The sequence below is a fragment of the Pundamilia nyererei genome, unplaced genomic scaffold (genome assembly GCF_000239375.1).
Source record: "Pundamilia nyererei isolate P.nyererei 1_Seehausen unplaced genomic scaffold, PunNye1.0 scaffold00052, whole genome shotgun sequence".
In the NCBI taxonomy this organism is placed as follows: Eukaryota; Metazoa; Chordata; class Actinopteri; order Cichliformes; family Cichlidae; genus Pundamilia; species Pundamilia nyererei.
Window position 1 is genome coordinate 2,710,390 of NW_005187453.1, and position 19,693 is coordinate 2,730,082.

Genomic DNA, 19,693 nt, shown 5'->3' on the forward strand with positions numbered 1-19,693 from the left:
AATTTGCTTCCATTGCATTCAACCTTTTGCCATTTCACACACTTCGTCAACTGATGTGTGAACATGTTTCAGCTGTTGGTGCTGGTGCAGGGCATACGAAGCATTTGTAAGATTTTAGAGCAGCAAAACTGAAAGCTAAAATCTGATATTGCCACTTCTTAGCCATGAAGACAGGCAGGATCTGGCATGTTGGGTTTCAAGCAGCAAATTCTTGGCATAGCAACCAGCCTCAATTTTGTAGACCTGCCACATAACCTTAGTTCATTTTGATGAATTGTGGTTGGAGTGGCTGGTTTGGTGGAACAGCACTGATGGATGCAGGTGTTCTTAAGGCGGCTGACCAGACTGACACCCAGGATTTGGCACAGGCACCTTATCTGTGAGATTCGAGCTTGTCCATGCCCTCATTTAGAAGGATCCAGTACTTAGAGCCATACAGAAGTGTAGTAATAATGAGAGGTTTTCCAGTTGTGTGGCTTCTAAACACATGATGTGAACTTGTAAGCAATTTTGAATGATCATAGTGGAACTGTAGGGTCAAGTGAATTTGGTCACACAGGCCTAGACACTGGTCCACAACGATTGTTTTTTGGGGAAAAATGTATATTTCCTAACATTGGCAAGTTGGCACGCACTTTACCAACCTTTACTACTGCTTGTCAGGTAGTCCACTAAAAGAGAAAGTAAAAAAAGAGAGTTGCTACAAAGAGAGCAGCAACCTAAGCAATCATGAGGTTTTTGGTGCTGCACACTCTTTGTAACCGACTTACCCAGCAACAGCCAGCAACCTCCAAGAACCACTGCCAACAAATCTGGGAATGCATGTTTTTCCCCAGCAGCTGGTGGCTTCCCCAGCAAGCTAAAACCTTTTTAAGGTTTCTCACTTGACATTATGCACACATTGCTCAACTGATGTTCAAATATTAGATATGATACAACCAAAAACATTTTATTGATTGCATGGCTGCCTGTAGTTTTTCATGTTTGAAACTTACTATCTTTATCAAACTAAGTGTGATGCAGAGCAGAAACTACACCTTGGAGAACAGCTAGACAGATGTTGTAGACAAGTTTAATTTGGTCAACAATATGCTAAAGACCAACGTAATTACATTTGGATGCCAGTTTCTCTAGCGACAGGGTGTCACTGACAGTAGGGCTGCGTGACTCTTTATCAATCACTCTCCCAGCAACTACTGGAAATTAGTTGGGGAATCTTCATTTTCCCTCACAACCGGCTTGCCTGGTCTCTAAGCCCGAGTGTCACTATTCCAAAATGGCACATTTTTGCAAAACCTGAATGTAGTCAAGAATAATTAACAATTGCTGGTCATTAAAAAAAAAGAATTTAGCTTTAAGGAAATTAACCACAGTCCACACACTTAACTGTCATTTTTTTCCACTAGAAATCGTTTACAAATTTCCCATATCCTTATCAGATAATGTGTCAGTCGTGAACTGACTATCGACACAACAATTAGGCCGAAAGTGATTTTGCTGTTAAAACAGGAAATTAATCAACAGGCTGGAAAACCCAGAACTCTCCTCTTCGTGACGTCGTCTATCATACCACAGCAGAGAGTGAGAGGGGGAGTCAGACCGTGCGGGCGCAGCAGCGGGTTGGACGAAGAGTTCCTCACCTCGCACGAAGAAACACTGTGTGAACTAACAGACGGACAAAATAACCAAACAACTTAACTGGTTTCTTTGATGATCTGTGCCGTGCCGTGTCGTGCCCGCTGGAGAAACAGAGCCTGCACAGCTTCGAGAAACGAGAGAGAACAACGGTTTACAGATCGGTGGATATTCCGGTATGTTATCGTGCCATTAGAAACCATGTCCCAGTCTCTAAGAGCCTTTCGGTTAAAGTACCGACAAGCAGCATTTAATGTCTGTGTTTTATCGCATTGAAAGCCATGCGTCTTTCGCTTTCTGACTGTTGCCTTGAGTCGTCCCTTACTCTTTTATTTTTCACTTCTTTTAAGTAAATTTGAGCACAGTGAATAAGTGAAACTATTACATCCGCATTGAAAGTAACAGCTGCATCGTCGAAAATGTGTAGAGACGTAAGGACTTTAGATTATTCCTCAGGGTAAAGTTGATTCTTCCAGAAGTTTGCAAACGCAGCACGAATTATCTTCCTGTTGATGTATGCCGGTGATTCAAGCTTCCTTCCTAGATCATTTCTTTCTAAAACAGAAGGCTTTTACTCGTTTACTGTGTCTTGTGGTGAATTTTTCACTGCGGTCATCGAGATATAAACAGTGATCAAAATGCACATGAACTGTTTCAAAATTCAGCTACCTGCTTGGCTTCAAAAATCTGTAGGCTGGTGACAAGCTATCTGTCAAACGTGCATAGATCAATGCATGTTTTTGTTTAGGTTTTTTTTGCCTCAACTTTTCTTACAAATCTTTTACCTGATTTTTTTTCCCCCTTTTTTAAAAATCTGCTGTAGAATAGGATGACCAACTGTCCTTTTTTGCACTTATAGACTTATAAAAGCCTATATGACTTTTTTTTTTTATTTCACCATTCATTAACCGCACAGAGAAGGCTTCGTTTAAATATGTTAAAGTTTTCTGTAAGCAAACAGTATTATTAAAGTTCTTCATGACTGGTCCAAGTGTCCTCTTTTTTTGGAAATCTAAATATGGCCACCCTGCTGTAGAATTAATGTTTGTCTGTCATCAAAATCTGAATATTTACTTCTCCTTTTGCAGGCAGCTCTTCCTCACAGAAACCATGGTGGCAGCCATCCTGAAAATGTATTTCTTTGGAACAGCACTTTCCGTCCTTGCAGTCCTTTATGAAATTGCGGACTCCGTTGGTGGTCTCATGCACGTGCAGGACCATCACTACTTACAGGAGCTGAACCAACAGACAGAGAGGGACATTTCTTCAAACAACTGGAGAGGGCGGCCCGTGACTAAAAACATTGGCTCATGAGAAGATCGTCATGTTGTAGTTTTTGGACATGTTCTGCAACTGTCTGGAAGGACATGGGATGTTCACTTATGTGGATTTATGGTCCAAATGGTTCTTTCTGTTTGGGCACTTTTTTGTAGCCCATTGTCTGCTGTCATGTCTTGTAGCAGCTATTGTGTAAAACCACTACTGAACACAGAACACATTCCTTGTGTTAAAAGTACACATTTTGTATATAATTTTCTAAGCAAAGTGAATGAAAACATTGGGGGATTTTTGATGAATGTTTTTGATGTGTGTAAGTTTATTGCAGCATGTAGAAGTCGGAGTACAAAGTGTGCGTTTCAGTTTGGTAGTGATCCAGCAACTGAACTTGGAGTCAAAAAGAGAAATGCAGGCTGCCATAAAACTAACAGGTCTTAACAAAACATGACTTCTCTAGAAAATGGGGGGAAAAAAAGAAAAAAACTTTCAGACTTCCAGCAAAAATTGCGCAACAAGCTCTCCACTGTGTAAAGATCTGTCTGCCTTTTTGTTGTGAGTAAGGTTTTGTGAATTAAATATGTGTTGCGTGACAAAGCTGGGAAATGATCTGGAAAAGCTGAAAAGCATGACTCTGTGCAGGATTTCAACGTGAATAAAGGTAAAATGTTGTAAATAACATTTGTTCTTCTTATCAAGCGCAGATACCATCTCAGGCTTTTCAGGAGACAAAATCAGAAAATAGAAAGTGAACAGTGAATCACTGTTGGGAGCTAAATCAGAAAACCTCTGGTCACAGAAAAAAAAAATCTAAAAAGGAAATCATATTAATCAAAGAAACAGCATTTTGGGGGAATTTTAACGTGAATTATATAAGAGTTTTGTGGTTTACCACTTTATGATCTCTAGTTCTTTCAAGTGGACAAAATAACCATTGAAGCTTGAATGGTTTCACTGCACAAAAGACTTGGCTCTCAGTCTTTGATTATCCCAAGGGCTTTTAAAGTGTTTTTGGGAAGCAAACCCAAGCACAAATAAAACCAAGTCAGAGACAAGTCATTACAAAGAAGTTTTTTGTGTTTCTACACACCCTTAAGTTCACTTCTGTGGTTTCTGCTTCTGTACCCTAATAGGATATGGGATAATACATTTAAGACACTTTACCTTTAAACCTAATCGGAACCATGTATTATTCTACCTATTATAGAATTCAGTTCATTCATCCAACCATTTTCTTCCACTTTTCATGGGACAGGCCACGAGAGCAGCAGCCTAAGCAGCAAAGCCCACACCTCTCTCAGAGGAAAACTGAGGCCTTCCCAGGCCAGCAGAGAGATATAATCTCTCCAGCATGCCATGCGTCTGCCCAGGGACCTCCTTCAGGTGGAACATGCCACTCAGTTCAATTCAATTTTATTTACATAGCGCTAATTCATAACTACTTTTTCCTAAAGGCACATTATATTGTAAGGTACATTAAGCTACAATATTAGAAAGAAACTCCAGCAATCACAAAACTCCACTTCAGCAAGCATTTGGCGACAGTAGGAATGAAAATGTTTTATCCCTATTATCAGGAAGAAATCTTCAGGAAAAGCAGGCTCAGGGAGAGGAATCCACCTTCCGTAAAGACAAGAGAGGGAGGACAAAAGACACACTACAGGAAAGAGAGGCAGTGTGAAATAATTGCTAATGATTAAGTATTGTGTTGTATAAACATGCATAGAAAGAAGAGATAAGACTGAAGTGCAAACACTTAGTGCATCATTGGGAAGCCCTCAGCAATCCAAACCTACTATAGCAATAACTAAGGCAGCATTCAGGAACATCTGATCAAGCCTTAACTATAGGCTTTAACATTAAAAAAAATATTAAGCCTTATTGTAAAGTAGAGAGTTTCTATCGCCTGAATCTGAACTGGGAGCTTTTAGAGCGAGCTGATAACAACGAATTACAATAGTCCCCCTGCAGAGATAAGTTCATTGCCAAGTGTCTTAAGAAGCTCATTCATCATATCAGCAGTGGGATGGTTCTCTAATGTTATTGGGGTGGCACACCAAAAACTGAATTTCCAGTTTTATTATGCTGATATCAAACATACGTTACTTGAAAGCTTAGTTAATTCCCCGCTATTAAAGTTGATATCACTGAAAATAGGCACATATGAAAAGCGAAGAAGATTTTGAAATCCATAATAATCAGTTTTAACTGATTGATTGACTGGAAGTCCAACCATCGCTTTAGATTTTCAGCAGAGCTAGGCTGAAGCAGATTAAGATTCACTCTCCCACAAAGCAAATTTTGGGTGGGTGGCCAGAGCCCCCCACTGACCACCCATTGGTGGCGCCTATACTTATTGCTGTCAGTTTTCCAATATCTCGAGCGCTTTTTCATTATAAGGGTTGTACCTAAAACCAAGTCATTAGAGGTGACTCATCATAAGATTATGTTTTGTGTTTTTAACTAATGTGCCACACTTCAGTTCTCACAAATTATTAGATATCTTGTTTTACCACTTCAGTGGTTTCGGTTTCCTACCCTTAAATGCATACAGCACCATTCTAATTAATTTTCTTTACCTTTAATCCTAATTGAAACTATGTATTAATTCACTTTCTATATCTGTTAAGATGAAAGTTCCTGTAATAGTTCACATGGTGTCTTGGAAATAAAAAGGTATTCCAAAGGGAAAGCCTGTTACAGCTGCTTTCACCCCGCGGTGAAAGCACCTGTGTAATTCTGTGGCATCGCCCCCTGGCCAAAAAAACCCAGCCCTCTGATTCCTTAGATCTGACTTGTTCAGGACATGACTATGAGGTCATAACAACTTAACTAGATGAATCATAGCCATAATTCCCTGAGGTATTTTGCCAGCATAGCCTATCATGTTCATACATGTAAATATGTAAGAAAGAATTGTGTATGTTTCTGTTATGTGTCCTGTGTACTGTTTGTTTGTATATGTGTCTTTCTGGCTGCTGTTTCAACCAAATTTCCCCTTGTGGGACAATTAAAGGATTATTCTATTCTATTCTACACATCGGAAAGCAACACAAGTGAATACATGTCGACCTCTTGCGTTAACCTGTCCATACTACTGCGATTTTATGTCACAATAACGTCTCTTATTTCTTTCAAAGCTTGCCAGAACTTTTCTTTTGAAGCTGTCCTTAAAATGTCCTTAACTTCTGTAAATGTGAATTCCAGTTGTTTTTTTGTTGTTGCTAATTCATTTGTTAATATATTGACGATAAGTGAACGAATCTCCCCCAAACTTTTTTCTCCCTGCAGTTAGGTCACCAGGATGCGGGCAGAAGCACCTGCTGGTGGTGGAAGTGCCACTTAGCGCAGCACTTTTTATGTTAATGACCCGTCCAAGCACTTCCCACACCCACTTACCTTTAGAGTACAACAAAAGTGAGTCATTATTGCCAGGCATATCGGTCAGTGGGACTCTTTTTTTTTCATTGCAGTCACATCACTGGCGACATGATCTGGAGACATTTGATGCTTTTGGGGGTGTCCGTCGTTCTTCTTATGAGAGTTGAATGCAGAATCAAGGAGGGAAAGACGCTGACTTTCCGCCGGACTCAGCATAGTGAGAGCCAGGACCAAATGCGCCGTCGCCCCAGGAGGGATGCCAGCAGCTCCCCAGGCCTTTCCAAGCCTTCACATGGTCCTCCCTTCACCTCTTGTCGGCTCCTCCTCACCCCCGCCGAACACGAGGTTCTGGATGATAACACACACGAGGTGAGCTGCAGCTTGGTCAATATAGGCAGGTGCAATGTCCGTCGTGCCTTTTATTTAATGTAAAGGAAGAGATTCCAGGACTTTGAAGTTGGTACCCGTTTTTATTTGTGTTTTGCAATGCTTAACAGGGTTTCTCAACCAAGTGAAAGTAATATAAACACGTATAGTAATGTAAGCCCGTATACTCATTTGGCAAAGAGTATTATTGGGAAAATTACAGGAAATTGTGAGAAGAGATCTAATTTAGCTTGTTAGGCCTGTTTTTGTGATGTGTGAGTTTTTCTCCTCTCTCTTTAGACAGGTTTTAATGGTGATGATGGTTCCTACGTAATTCTCACATGGGTTGGTGATGATACAGGGGTGAGTAGCTTCTTATACAGAAGGTTTATTGCATATAGCCTCTTACATGTCACAGGGGCACAATAGAATTCAATGTAGAGTTTGTAAAGGAAAAAAAGTGCCACAACACACAAATATGCATCAATATACGATAATGAATTAAATATAATTGAGGCTGATTTTAAACACAGCAAATTCTCCTCATTCTTTAATATCCGTGGGTATGTAATTTCACAATACCCCTGGTTTTATCCTTATCTTACTAGTTCTGTCAGTGACAACTGGAATATAGTAATGAAGTGTTAAGGAAAAAATAAGAAAAACCTACATTTCATTAGCTCTGACAGTGGTCACAATCTCTGAGCTTTCCATCTTGTACTTTAAGGATTTGTTTGTAGAATGAAAGCACAGATTTGACCAGGTTTTTGCGCTTTAAGAAACATGTTAGACAACATGCTGGTTTAAAATAAAAGCCAAATTAAGGTGTGCTAGAGTGGATCGTCTTAATCTAACTGTGACTTTTTAACCCAGTGTTTAAAGTTGTAACTATATTTCTTCATTTGATAGGTGGTCTTGGTGCTGTCAACAATCAGTGGTCCAGTTCATCCTTTAAATGAAGGAGGCTCCTCACGACTTTACAGAAGGTGAGTTAGAATCTGATCAGCAGCTACCGTGGGCACCTCAATCAAAACGTAACCATCTTTCCTCTCTCATCAGCACGGATTATGGCAAATCTTTTCATGACATTTCTCAGAGCATCAACCACACCTTTATTAAGGAGGAATTTGGAGTCAGTGTTGGACCTGGGATCTCTGTAAGTAGCACTATTTTACACTCTTACTAACACTTTTCTGTGGGTGTGCAATGAAAGAGCAGTTAGTGATGGTAAACTGCATTGCATGTTTGGCTGTGGACCTTGTGATGTTTTGACATGAAGGTGTGAAAATATCATGTATGCTGACATCTAATCAGCTTGAGTCTTACCCACTAGTGTTCTTACAGTTTTGTTCACAGACTGATTATATTGCACGGAGCTATGCAAGCAGAATCTTTAGCTGAGAAAGTGGATGGTTTTCTTCTTTCTTTCTTGAAATCACTAGTACAGAGCTTGCATGCACTGAATTTTAAGCAGACAATTCTGCACGAAACTACAAAAAGTTATTGATGAAGCTAAAATTCTTTCTCAAATTTCCATCTCTGAGCAGTTTTCCATTGATTTTCCCTGACAGGTGATTTTAACAGCCGACACACCGGTGCTTAACAATCCAGGTGGGATTATCTTCACCTCCACGGATGCTGGTGCAACCTTCAAGTTCATCCAACTGCCCTTTCACCTGGCGCAGCCAATCGTGTACCACTTCCTCAACCCTGACTATCTTGTGGCCCTCAGCATTGATGTGAGTCTGTTGAACTTTTAAAGTCCCTTAGTGGTTTCCGTTGCTTTGTTTAATATTCCTGGCTATCACACAGACACACATGTTTATCATCCACACAAACACACATCAGGAACACTCCTTAATGTGTAAACATTGCTCTGTTTCCTGACTTTCAGGGCGGTCTTTGGCTTTCTCTGGACTTTGGGGCTTGGTGGACAAAAGTTCACGATGGAGTGCATTCTTTCTCATGGTGAGAATAAAGAAGGAAAAAGAGTTATTCAATATATCAAACAGTGATAGCTCTGTGGCACAAATATAGTAACAGCACTGGAAAATGCATAATGACATGCGTAACATGTGGGACTTTGAATAAACTGAGATGATACGAGCAAGGTTTTTCTGAAGCAATAAATGCTTGTTTAAAAAGAAACAGGACCTATTAAAATTGTGACATTTTGAGGTGTTTGTAATTTTTTTCCTTCCACTTTCCATCAGGGGAGCTGGCATAAATTTGTTCTTCAGCTGCAGTCAAGTAGATGCAGGTAAGAACCTGTAAAGCTGTTAAAGGGTTTTGTAAAACTGGTGCAATTTAAAGATCAGACACTTTGTAATACAGGCTTGTCTGTATTCTAGTGTGTATATATGTTTTTATTTTGTGTGTAACAGGGTTTGCATAGTCATAAGAATTCTGCTTTTAATGTTTAATCTAATCTGCATCTTTATGGCTTTTGCAGCCAAGTTAAAATCTTTATTATCTCACAGGAAAAATCCTTTGATTACGGGGCGGCATAAAAGCTATTAAAGTACAATAAAACAATAAAGCAACTGAAGAAGCTCAAAACTGACATGCTATAAGCACATTGCAAAACAACTAAATAAATTACCAAGTTGTGTGAGGAACTGAGGGGTAGAGTATAGTGTATTGAGATTAAGTTTGATTTATAATTGCTAAGATGACTAAATCCATTAGTAGAGCAGCGCTTATTCTTAGACAGCTACATGAGAAAACACTATTGCCTTACCCTCCACAGCTTTTGATTTGGTGGATTTTTACACTGAAAGTCCTTCTTGACACAACCCCAAAAGGATCTACGTCTCCTTCCAGGATCAAACCAGACAACTTTCACTTATCCGTCAGATGTGTAAATCACTACTCTTGTGTACATCAGAGCCTAATTTCACAAGCTCAAAATAAATATAAGTACTTTTTTTCACTCAAAACATTTATTGCTTGTGAGGGTGCATGCTTTATGCGGATGAGCAATGAGCTTAAATGTGTTTAAGGCAAGTGCACATTTCTTATTGAACTTATTCGTGTTATTATTGTCATTTGCCGATACAGTTGAGGCAGAGGAGAGGGGAGATTTAATCCTGAAAAGAACAAAGGACCTGGGGAAGACCTTCACCATAATCCATGAGGACATCTACAGTTTTGGTTACATAGGAGCGTTTCTCTTCTTCTCCGTTATGGAAGACCCGGTAAGATGGCTGGATCATTATTTATACACCTCGGTCTATCGAGTAGTATATATTCCATCTATATAGTCATGCATAATTTTTCTCCTAGAGATCTCCTCGTGTGATGTATTTCTCATCAGACCAAGGAGATACTTTCAGTCAAGCACTCCTGCCTTCTGCATCCACTGAGCAGGTGAGAGAAAATATCAACCATCATTTCTGTTGAGTGTGTTAGCAACAACATCTAATATTCTACAGGTAGGTCTGGGAATTGAACCAATTATGTTTGGTAGTATTCAAAATGTAACTGTAGCACGAGGCAGTCAAATGTATGATCTTGATTACTTCTTAAGCGCTTAAAATAAAGTAAACTTGACTTCTTCTGACAGCCTAGCTTCACTCCTTACCTCACGTGACCCTCATACCCTCATGCAGCCAGTCAGTAACTCTTGGGACAACCTCCAAGGCGATGATCTAACTCATCAGTTTTTAGAATTAAAGAAGTCTCTTGGATGAGCGGCAAAACGTTTTCACAAACAAGAAAAAGTCAAGTTTACTTTATTTTAAGTGCTTAAGATTACCATGACCGAGACGACCAAGGATGTACACAGACAGATCGTGCTTACTTATAATTCAAACTAAAAGAGGATCTGTTCTGCAAGAATTCAGCTCCATTTTTAATCTTGGGCTCTACTAGAGCAGCTTTGTTTGATTCAAAGTCAAAAGTATTTAATATTTATCTTTGTGCAGATCCCCAGTGGTCTCTCTCTTTAGGCCAGCATAGCATGAAGTAAAATCCAAGAGCCTGTGCAGATTTCCTTGGCTTTAGTGTTGTTAACATTTCTATACTCCACCCTCTGTATATAATTTCATGTCTATATTAAATACAATACAGATGCACCTCTGTAGTGTAGAGGTTAACACATTCACCTTACACGGTAAAATTAACTTGTTCAGTTCTGGGAGAAGAAACAAGCTCAGCCTCACAAGTAGTGTATTCCTAGATCTGATCCAGACTCTGGATAAAAGTGGAATCTGTGCCAAACCACACATGTGGATCCATTTGCTGTATGTGGGAAATACGTGGGCGGCTGAGAGTACTTAAAAAAAGCAACTGTGGGACAGAACTCATAAATTGTTTTGATAACAGCAGCATTATGTACAATGTAGCCAAAAAACCTCTTGGGAGGCTACAAACAGTATGAGACCTCATTAGAATCACAGTGAACACTGTGGAAGTGGTAGTAGAGCTTATTAGTGCCTTCAAGTACTAAAGAGTTACTTTAAACTAATCAAACTGGGAGATTTTGAGGTAATGCAAAGCATATTATAGCACTCTCTTAATGAAAACAGTCTAATATGTTAATAATGTTTTGGTGTTGGTACCAAAATATATTACCAAAATTAGGGCAGTTTCTCAAGGGTCGCCCAACACGGTAGTGCAGTAACAGGCTGAAAACGAATTCAAAAGTATGGCTGATGATTTTTGGAGTCACTCGACTCCACACACCATCAGCTTTTGCCCTCAGGCAAATCTGATGAATGTACAGCAACGTTTTCGCTTTCTGATGAATCTCCAGTAGATTCATCACATTTGTCTGAGGGCAAAAGCTGATGATGTGTTCCCTCAGGCAAATCTGGTGAATTTGCTGTAGGTAGATTCAGGAATTTTTTCAGATCTAATTGTACTGTAGGTACTGTACAATTAGATCTACTGTAGGTAAATTCATCAGGATTGCCTGATGCCTGATGAGGGCAAAAGCTGATTATGTGTGAACTCCACACATCATCAGTTTTTGCCCTCATTATTAATCCCCTCCTGCACTAAGTATATAAAAACAGATTGTCTAGTCAACACCGAAATGTAACCTTCCACTACAGTGCACAGCCATTTGTCTGCTTTTTTTATCAGCACATATCACTGACCCTTCAAAGATATAGTATTTTTACTGCTCTTACTTCTTAGTAAGTTATTAATAAGCAAGATGTGGTTCTACCCTTTCCCTCCCAGCACAACACAGTAGCTTTAAATTGAATTGAATCGGCACTTATAACAAATTTTCTTTAAATGATAATTGAGATGTTTATCGCACCGCTCCGTTTGTCTTTGTGTCAGGTTTATGGGTGGGGAACATTAAAGATAAATGCAGATACTTCATTCATACTAAGGAAGTTGGTTGATATGCAGAAAAAACATCGGTGGCAACATTTTCCCTTTCAACACCAGCTGAACACACACCTGCTCTGATGAAACACCCACACATCTTGTTGACAGCACAAACACAAATTCTGTCTCAAGAAGATTAGACAAGATTTATAGCAAAAAATTGAACGAGTCATCTCTTTTGTGTGTGCGTGTTTTTTCACGTCTGCTCTCGATTTTCATATGTGTCTCTGTTTGCAGTTTTATTCCATCCTGGATGGAGATGAGGATATGCTCTTCCTGCACGTGGACAACCCAGGAGGTATCAGACATACATAAACCCGCAAATGGGACCTTTTAATATCTTTGAAAATGTTTTCCATTCAAAAAGCCACATCTATAAAAATTAACCCTATGACTGACACATATTTGCGAACGTGTCCTCACAGCATATCAGTTTTTTTTTCTGTTGAAATGGAAAACTTCAACTGAAAAGACAAGACTGGTTTAACAAGTTCTTGGACTTGCTGACAAATCAGTCCATAATACTGAGTGTGTGTTTGTCCATGCAAGTCTAGATCTCATGGCTTTGTTCCTTTCCATCTCTGTTTTTATCTCCCTCTCCAACTCGTGCCCTTTCTTTTCCTTCCTCATTCAATTGGAAGGAATTTTATTCTCTTTTTAGTATAATACAATTTTTGGCTCACACCTGCTTGAGACAGTGGTGCATGGGTGGTGTGGGGTGACTTTGTCTTTTGCTGGCTGAAACGAGGAAGACTTAGGTTTCACTGCAAAAGCTGATAAGCATATCTTGGCATCGGGGTGTAACACAAATACACATGCACACACGAGGACACACATTCAAAAGCTTAACATGTCCCCATCCCCTCCCTCAGGTGATGGAGAAATGTTTTATTATTATTATAATTTATTTTGTTAAGTCACTTAACACTGGCCTCTGAATTATTCAGGCACAAGAATAGCACCTAACTCAAGGTATTAATCAATGCTTTTAACACTATCAGCCTTGGTTTAACCTCTTTAGAGTCCAGACAACAACATTATTGCAGTATTGGCTTTCAAATGTGCTAGAACTTGTTTTTTGGGGGGGTTTTTTTGCATATGTTTCAATAAGTAACTGCACTGACTTACTATTTTTCTAGCAAAATATAAAGACATGAGTAGTGGCTTGAGACTTCTGCAAAAATTCAACTCTTTACATAGGAGAGGTTAAAATGTGTTGTAATTTTGCGAGATACATTCGTGCTTTCCGTTTTATTTCAGACACCTTCTTTGGGACCATGTACACCTCAGACGACCGTGGGATCTTGTTCTCCAAATCTCTAGAGCGCCACCTGTTTGATGGACATCGAAAGAGTGACTTCACCAACATTACTTCACTGAGAGGAGTGTACCTCACTAATAAGCTAGACGTTGGTAAGATTCTCCATACAGGTATTGTATGCATCTTCTGTCTTGTAGCTTTTCGTACATAACTCCTGTAAAAAATGGCTTTAAGCCAAAAGCTTTTGATTCCAACCCCCAAAATGTAGCCCCCAGTTGTCTGTTTTGTGACACTGTATGAGTTATAAGTGTTTGAATTGAGGAGATTGGACAGGCTGTCATGCCACTTTCAATTTAGTGCTCAACCAATAACATCATTGTCTGACAGAAGAGAACACAACTGTCATCAGCAATACTGCAGTGCGGTGCTAAGAGAACAAAATATTACCCAACATTAACGAAACTAAGGAGCTGATTGCTGACGTGAAGAAAAAACAAAGACAAAGATCCTGGTTTGTAACACCCGGAGCAGGTGGACTCCACCCTGCTCATAAAAGCTACAAAAGAAAGAAAGAAATTAGTAGGAAAACTTATTAAACTTTACAGAGAGGTTGTCATGGCACATGCATGGCCTCAGCATTGTTGAGCAGAGCACAAAAGCCAGGCTGTGAGACTTCTAAAATCATCCCATAGGAACAGAAGCTCAGTCTTTTCTTTTGTTTTTTTAGAGTAGCCTAAAAGCAAATCATTTGATCTTTCAATAAACAGCCATGAGTTGCATAATGAGAGTTATATCTAAAATCCTGATTGAACTTACTGAGTATTGACCGGAATACTTTGTTTTTCTTTCAGATGGCCGTATAAAATCTGTCATTTCATTCAACAGAGGAGGGACGTGGAGACCGCTTAAAAAACCCGAGAACATAAATTGTGGAGACAAGATCAAGAGTGTATGTTACATAGAAAAAAAATTAATTTATCTGTCTGTATGTATGTGTTTTCATTTTGATCTTTTTTTTTCTTTTGCCAGTGCAATCTCCATATACATGGGGAACACAGTCGTAATAACCATATAGTTCCCATGGTGACCCTGTCTGAGCCGGCTGCTGTTGGTCTGGTTATTGCGCATGGTAATTAATTTGTAATTACTTTCAGTGCTTCAGTCCAAACCATTGTCCAAATACTGTGTAAAATGCACACTTATAGATGATTTCTTCTTTTTAACAGGCAGCGTGGGTGATTCTCTGTCATCATCGCAGAACCCCGACGTGTTTGTTTCCTCAGATGGAGGTTATAACTGGAGGGGGACGCTGAGGGGTCCTCATCACTACACTATATTGGACTCTGGGGGTCTAATTGTGGCTGTGGAGGCCCATCGTGAAGGACAAGTCAAGACTATCAAGTACTTTATTCTCATTTAAAGACCACAGGGAAGTGACAGGAAGTGTTTTCTCAGATTTAAAGTTTTCTCTTTTTCTACTGTTTTTCACCACCAGATTCTCCACGGATGAGGGTCAGTGCTGGAAGCTGTATAACTTTACAGATCAGCCCTTCTTCTTTGCAGGCCTGGCATCTGAGCCGGGGACCAACGCCATGACCGTCAGTGTGTGGGGCTTCCGGCCCGAGGAAGACGGCCAGCCCATGTGGGTAGCAGTCACCATTGATTTCCAGAGTCTCATTACCAGAGAATGTAAGTCTAATAACATCTACGACTACTGTGCACTCTTTGCTCTTCACTGGTTTCTATGGCATGTTGCCACCTGGTGGTAGGTTCATGTGAGTTGTATTAGCTGTTTTCTGACTGCAGAAGCAGGGATTTTCCACAACCTCTAAAAACCTGTAAAAACACATCCCGCTTGTTTTACCTCTGTTTATGACGCAGATTTGAAGAAGAAAACATACCTGTTTGCATTTTTTTTTTGTTTTCTCCTCTACAATTTGTGTGAGATGCTGTAATTAAACCACACCCTTTTATCTGGTGGTGAAAAGATAGATACTTTCCCGGGACTTTCGATATTTCCCCTGTGGCATTTTGCCTAGTTGTATTGCAGATGCTGTTTTGCACTTGCATTAGTAATCTTATGTAAGTGACATAAGTGTTGGGACAGACTTATGCGTCACTAGTTTGACTAACATTGCCTAAAACTGCTTTATTTACATTCTAGGTTTGGTTTTGTTAAACCTGCATTTTTTAAAAGGATTGTTAGTGACAGTTAAATAGGTCATCAATGTCTTCATCAGGTAATGACAACGACTATGAAGAGTGGTTGGCTCATTCAACAGAAGGAGGGGACTCGGAAAGAAATGGATGTGTCCTGGGTGTTAAGGAGACCTACAGGAGGTTAAAGAAGCAATCTCTATGCCGAAATGGGCGAAGCTTTGTGGTGATGAAAAAGCAAAGCCCTTGTCTGTGCACCAGAGAAGATTTCTTGTGGTATGTTGGATTGTTTTGTTTTTAAATGGTCCTGTAACGTACTACATATTATTGTAAAAACCTTTCATTTCATTACATTTTGCTTCCAGTGAGCCAGACTCTTTTCTTTTTTCCCTCTTTGTTTTTAATGACCTTGAGCAATAGTTCTCAAGGCTTTCTGAAGGTCTTCTAAAGTTTGTCTTTGCACACTGGCCACTTTTCCACTCATTTCCTGTCACTATTTGACCATTTTTTAAGCCACTTAATGATGTGATGAAAGTGGGCAGGTTTCAAAAGAAGTCATGGAAAAACTTAAAAAAAATACTATCTACAGTATAGATGGACAGTATATGAACATCATGTTCTTAAGAAGTTTCTCTCAGGTACATTATAATGGACTCTGGGACTGAGTATTTAAAAACAGACTCACTGTTTGGCGTGGCCAGAAATGGGCTCAGTGGAAGTGTGGCTGAAGTACGCTAAGTTACACAAGAACTGAACTGAAAATCAGTGGTACCAGGTCTTATGGAGTGATGAGTCTTAATTTGAAATTATTGGTTCAAGATGTCATCAGTATGTATGGATGAGATCAGGAAAGGTACAACAGTGATTGTCTAAAGCCATCTGTAAAGCACAGTGGATGCTCTGTCATGGTTTAGGGCGAGGAAAGTATTTGATTGCCAGTGGCTTAAATATTCACCATGTCAGTGATCCAAAGCACACAGTGAATGCAGTAAAAGCATACCAGGATGGAAGAACACACAATGGAACACTATCAGTCATGGATTGGTCTTCCCAGAGCCCAGACCGCAGTATTATTGGAGCAGTGTAGGATAATCTTAAAGGAGAATGGAACAAAAGGCAGAAACATCCAAAGAGCTTTGAATGTCTTTCAAGGAGCCTGGAGATTTATTCCTGAAAACAACTTAAAGGAATTAGAAGAAGGCTTGCTTAAGAGAGTACAGGCTCTGTTGAAGACTATAGATGGTTTTACTCAGTGTTGGGCAAGTTACTTTGAAAAAGTAATTAATTATAGTTACTTGTTACTTCTTCAAAAAAGTAACTGAGTTAGTAACTGAGTTGCAAGATATTAAAAGTAATTAATTACTTGAAAAGTAACTATTGCGTTACTTAAAAAAAAGTTTAACCCTCTGGGGTCCAGGGTATAATTGGCCATTGTTAACTACTTTTGATTTTCCCTCTACATTTCACCTTTAAAAACTATTTACTTTGCCTTGTTTGGTATCATCCTTTTCAGCACAACCTTACGTGTCTGAATTTACAGTTATGTTTTCATTTTGACATACTGTATTAACACAATTGATCTAAAATCAGACAAAAAACATAAAATCCAAGTAGAAAGTTACATTTTTACTGTAACAACCACAGACATGTTTAGTGAATCATATTTCATAACTTTAAATGCAAATATAAATTGTCAATTTTACCTTTTACCTTTAAAAAAAAAAACAACATTTCAAATTATTTACATAACAATCAGCTTTTCTGCATTCAATAAGATGCCACGCAAATTATTTGTGCCACTCCAAAACAATAATTCCTGTCCACTATAAAGGAGAACATCACAGCCTGATAGTCTGACAGCAGCAGGTGTATCACTGCTCCTGTTTTTTTACCTGGAGACAGCAGTCATCTCATTGTTCTGATACACAACACAAAACTACCCACAACACTACACACTAACTACACAAGACAACACATTAACTACACACTCCAAACATGCTAAACGTCACACATCTCAAAACTCGCGTTCTCTCTTTTTCTACTGTCTTTCTCTCTCTCTCTTTCTCTCTTTCTCACTCCTAAAACTATCCCGTCTTCCTAAACAACCACATGTCATGTTGTCCATATCATTTTTTGATTGGTCGACATGGTGCATTTTTCCACCAACATGAACGGGCTGGTTTTTGCTGGTTTTTGTTTTGTTTTTTTTATTTTGTGGTCATAAGCAGAGAGTGCTTGCTAGCGCTGTCCTTAGACAGTAAACGTGACAAAAGTATTCAGGAAAAAACACCGAGTATATGTTGTTTATCATGACTCTGGTTTTACGTGGTCTATAAACACAATTTGAAAACTGGTATATATCACCTTGTTGCTTTGTCATCTTAAATTGGTCATGTGATTGGCTTACCACGACTACTTTATTCCTCCTCAGTCAAACAGCAGAACTCATGCGATTGTTTTGCCCCCTTAGCTCCAGGTGTTGTGCCAAAAAGTGATTGTCTGCCAGAAAGTGATTGCCGAGTGCAGCTGCTGAAAGCTGTAGCGCATAGTCAGCTTCTTCAATGCAACTGATATAAGGTGGAGTAAGCTGAACACAGCTTCAGCCGTCTGTTTGTTAAAAAATAGTAACGTGACCGCATCACATTTTCTTGTTAGTAACAGTAACAGCGTTGTAACGATAGAAATAGTAATTAGCTAGATTACTCGTTACTGAAAAAAGTAACGCCATTAGTCCCATCACTGGTCTTACTAAATACTGACTTTCAACCTCGCCAGAGTGTACAAACTCTATTTCCCATTTTCCTAAAAAAAATAAAAATAAACAAGAGCTTAGTCAAGACTTTTGCACAATAAATAATAATATATTACTTTATCTTAGCTGTACAATGATTCAAAATTCTGAGGCCTTTGCTTACATCTCAGAAGTTCAAGATCAGCTTTTTGTTTTGCATTTACTTTTTCTGTTTGTTTGCTTGTTTTCCTTTTTAATGAAGAAAGGCGGCATTGTTCTGCTTTTGGCCTCTAGTTAATGGCTGTGGCTTTTAAATGAGAGTGTAGCAATGGCAAGTGTGACCTGAGTGCTTTCCTTGCCAAGGATGAGAAAGCAGACGATCATGAACTTCTTTTTGCAGCAAGCGACCAAGAGAGACCAGTGTTCTTACGGTGTGTAAAGCATAATGCTGCTCTGTCTGGGAAACGTGTGAATCACTCAAGCACAAAAAAAGGCAGCTAACTCAAGGGATGCTGTGTCTGCACATAACAGACAACAAAATTAAAACAAAATTAAAAATTTTTAATTGCATTCTTAGCCAAAGACATAGCTTCAGCCCAAAACCCAGCATTACTGTGTTTTTTTTCCCTTATGTACTGCATTTTCATGTGTCTTTGCACATTTTTTAAAAACTTGCTGCACCCATTTTCTTGCAAAATATAGAGTTTAAGAAGAGAAAAGCATTTTGTGGTTGCACTAAAACTCTTTTTTTCTCCTTTACTACAGCGACTTTGGTTACTATCGACACATTAACACCTCAGAGTGTGTGAGACAGCCAAACGCTGCAAATAAAACCTATGAGCTCTGTTTGAATGGAGAGGAGGATGAGCTTCTGACAGAAGGGTAATTGCCTTCATAAAGCAAAGAGAAACACCACCTTTACGCACACATGCAAATCTCACTCTATTCCCTTTTGCCTTTGTAGGTACCGCAAGGTCCCGAGTGATAGGTGTGAGGGTGGGTTCAGTCCTCAGCTCATAAAGCAGACAGTCAAAGCCTGTGGTATTAAACCTAGTCCTGCTCCTCCTGCAATGTCCACATCTTCAGTCACACACTTTGACACACCGGTCAGTAGGTTGATTGTGCTCTTTCAGTCTTTGCTTCATTTTATAAAATTGTCTTTGTTTGGATAAATATCAACCTTTTCGTGTATTTTCCAGCGAGAAAAGCTGGTGTTGATCCTGGTGTGTGCAGGAGCAGTCATCATCGTCCTCATAGCTATTGTTTCTGCTGTGATTGTTGTCAAGAGAGTGATTTATAGAAACAGGTGAGTCACGCATACGGTATCTGCTGCATGTTCAAATTTAAGCACACTGAAAGCTCTGACCGTGGTGGTCTCCTGCTGTCTGCTACAGTTCAATTCAATTCAATTCAATTTTATTTATATAGCGCCAAATCACAACAAAAGTCGCCTCAAGACGCTTCATAGATACAGAGAAAAACCCAACAATCATATGACCCCCTATGAGCAAGCACTTTGGCGACAGTGGGAAGGAAAAACTCCC

General features: G+C 39.3%; 1 protein-coding gene and 1 long non-coding RNA gene across 2 annotated transcripts in view; both read left to right on the plus strand.

Annotated features, from left to right (window-relative positions):
- Positions 1 to 1,512: 1,512 nt before the first annotated feature.
- Positions 1,513 to 3,376, plus strand: LOC106456218 (uncharacterized). The gene is made up of 2 exons (XR_001290382.1): positions 1,513 to 1,811; positions 2,724 to 3,376. It is a non-coding gene; the product is annotated as an uncharacterized LOC106456218 (long non-coding RNA).
- Positions 3,377 to 6,357: 2,981 nt separating this feature from the next.
- LOC102204206 (sortilin) overlaps positions 6,358 to 19,693 on the plus strand; it is a 15,211-nt gene continuing 1,875 nt past the window's right edge. Inside the window, exons 1-19 of the mRNA XM_005733521.1 lie at positions 6,358 to 6,660; positions 6,958 to 7,020; positions 7,567 to 7,643; positions 7,717 to 7,813; positions 8,229 to 8,396; positions 8,552 to 8,625; positions 8,871 to 8,917; positions 9,718 to 9,854; positions 9,943 to 10,026; positions 12,238 to 12,298; positions 13,261 to 13,413; positions 14,113 to 14,210; positions 14,291 to 14,390; positions 14,488 to 14,662; positions 14,757 to 14,950; positions 15,502 to 15,694; positions 18,915 to 19,031; positions 19,114 to 19,255; positions 19,349 to 19,455. Of these exons, the coding sequence (XP_005733578.1) occupies positions 6,400 to 6,660; positions 6,958 to 7,020; positions 7,567 to 7,643; positions 7,717 to 7,813; positions 8,229 to 8,396; positions 8,552 to 8,625; positions 8,871 to 8,917; positions 9,718 to 9,854; positions 9,943 to 10,026; positions 12,238 to 12,298; positions 13,261 to 13,413; positions 14,113 to 14,210; positions 14,291 to 14,390; positions 14,488 to 14,662; positions 14,757 to 14,950; positions 15,502 to 15,694; positions 18,915 to 19,031; positions 19,114 to 19,255; positions 19,349 to 19,455 (2,348 nt within the window). The 5' untranslated portion in view covers positions 6,358 to 6,399. The remainder of the gene's footprint in view (positions 6,661 to 6,957; positions 7,021 to 7,566; positions 7,644 to 7,716; positions 7,814 to 8,228; positions 8,397 to 8,551; positions 8,626 to 8,870; positions 8,918 to 9,717; positions 9,855 to 9,942; positions 10,027 to 12,237; positions 12,299 to 13,260; positions 13,414 to 14,112; positions 14,211 to 14,290; positions 14,391 to 14,487; positions 14,663 to 14,756; positions 14,951 to 15,501; positions 15,695 to 18,914; positions 19,032 to 19,113; positions 19,256 to 19,348; positions 19,456 to 19,693) is intronic.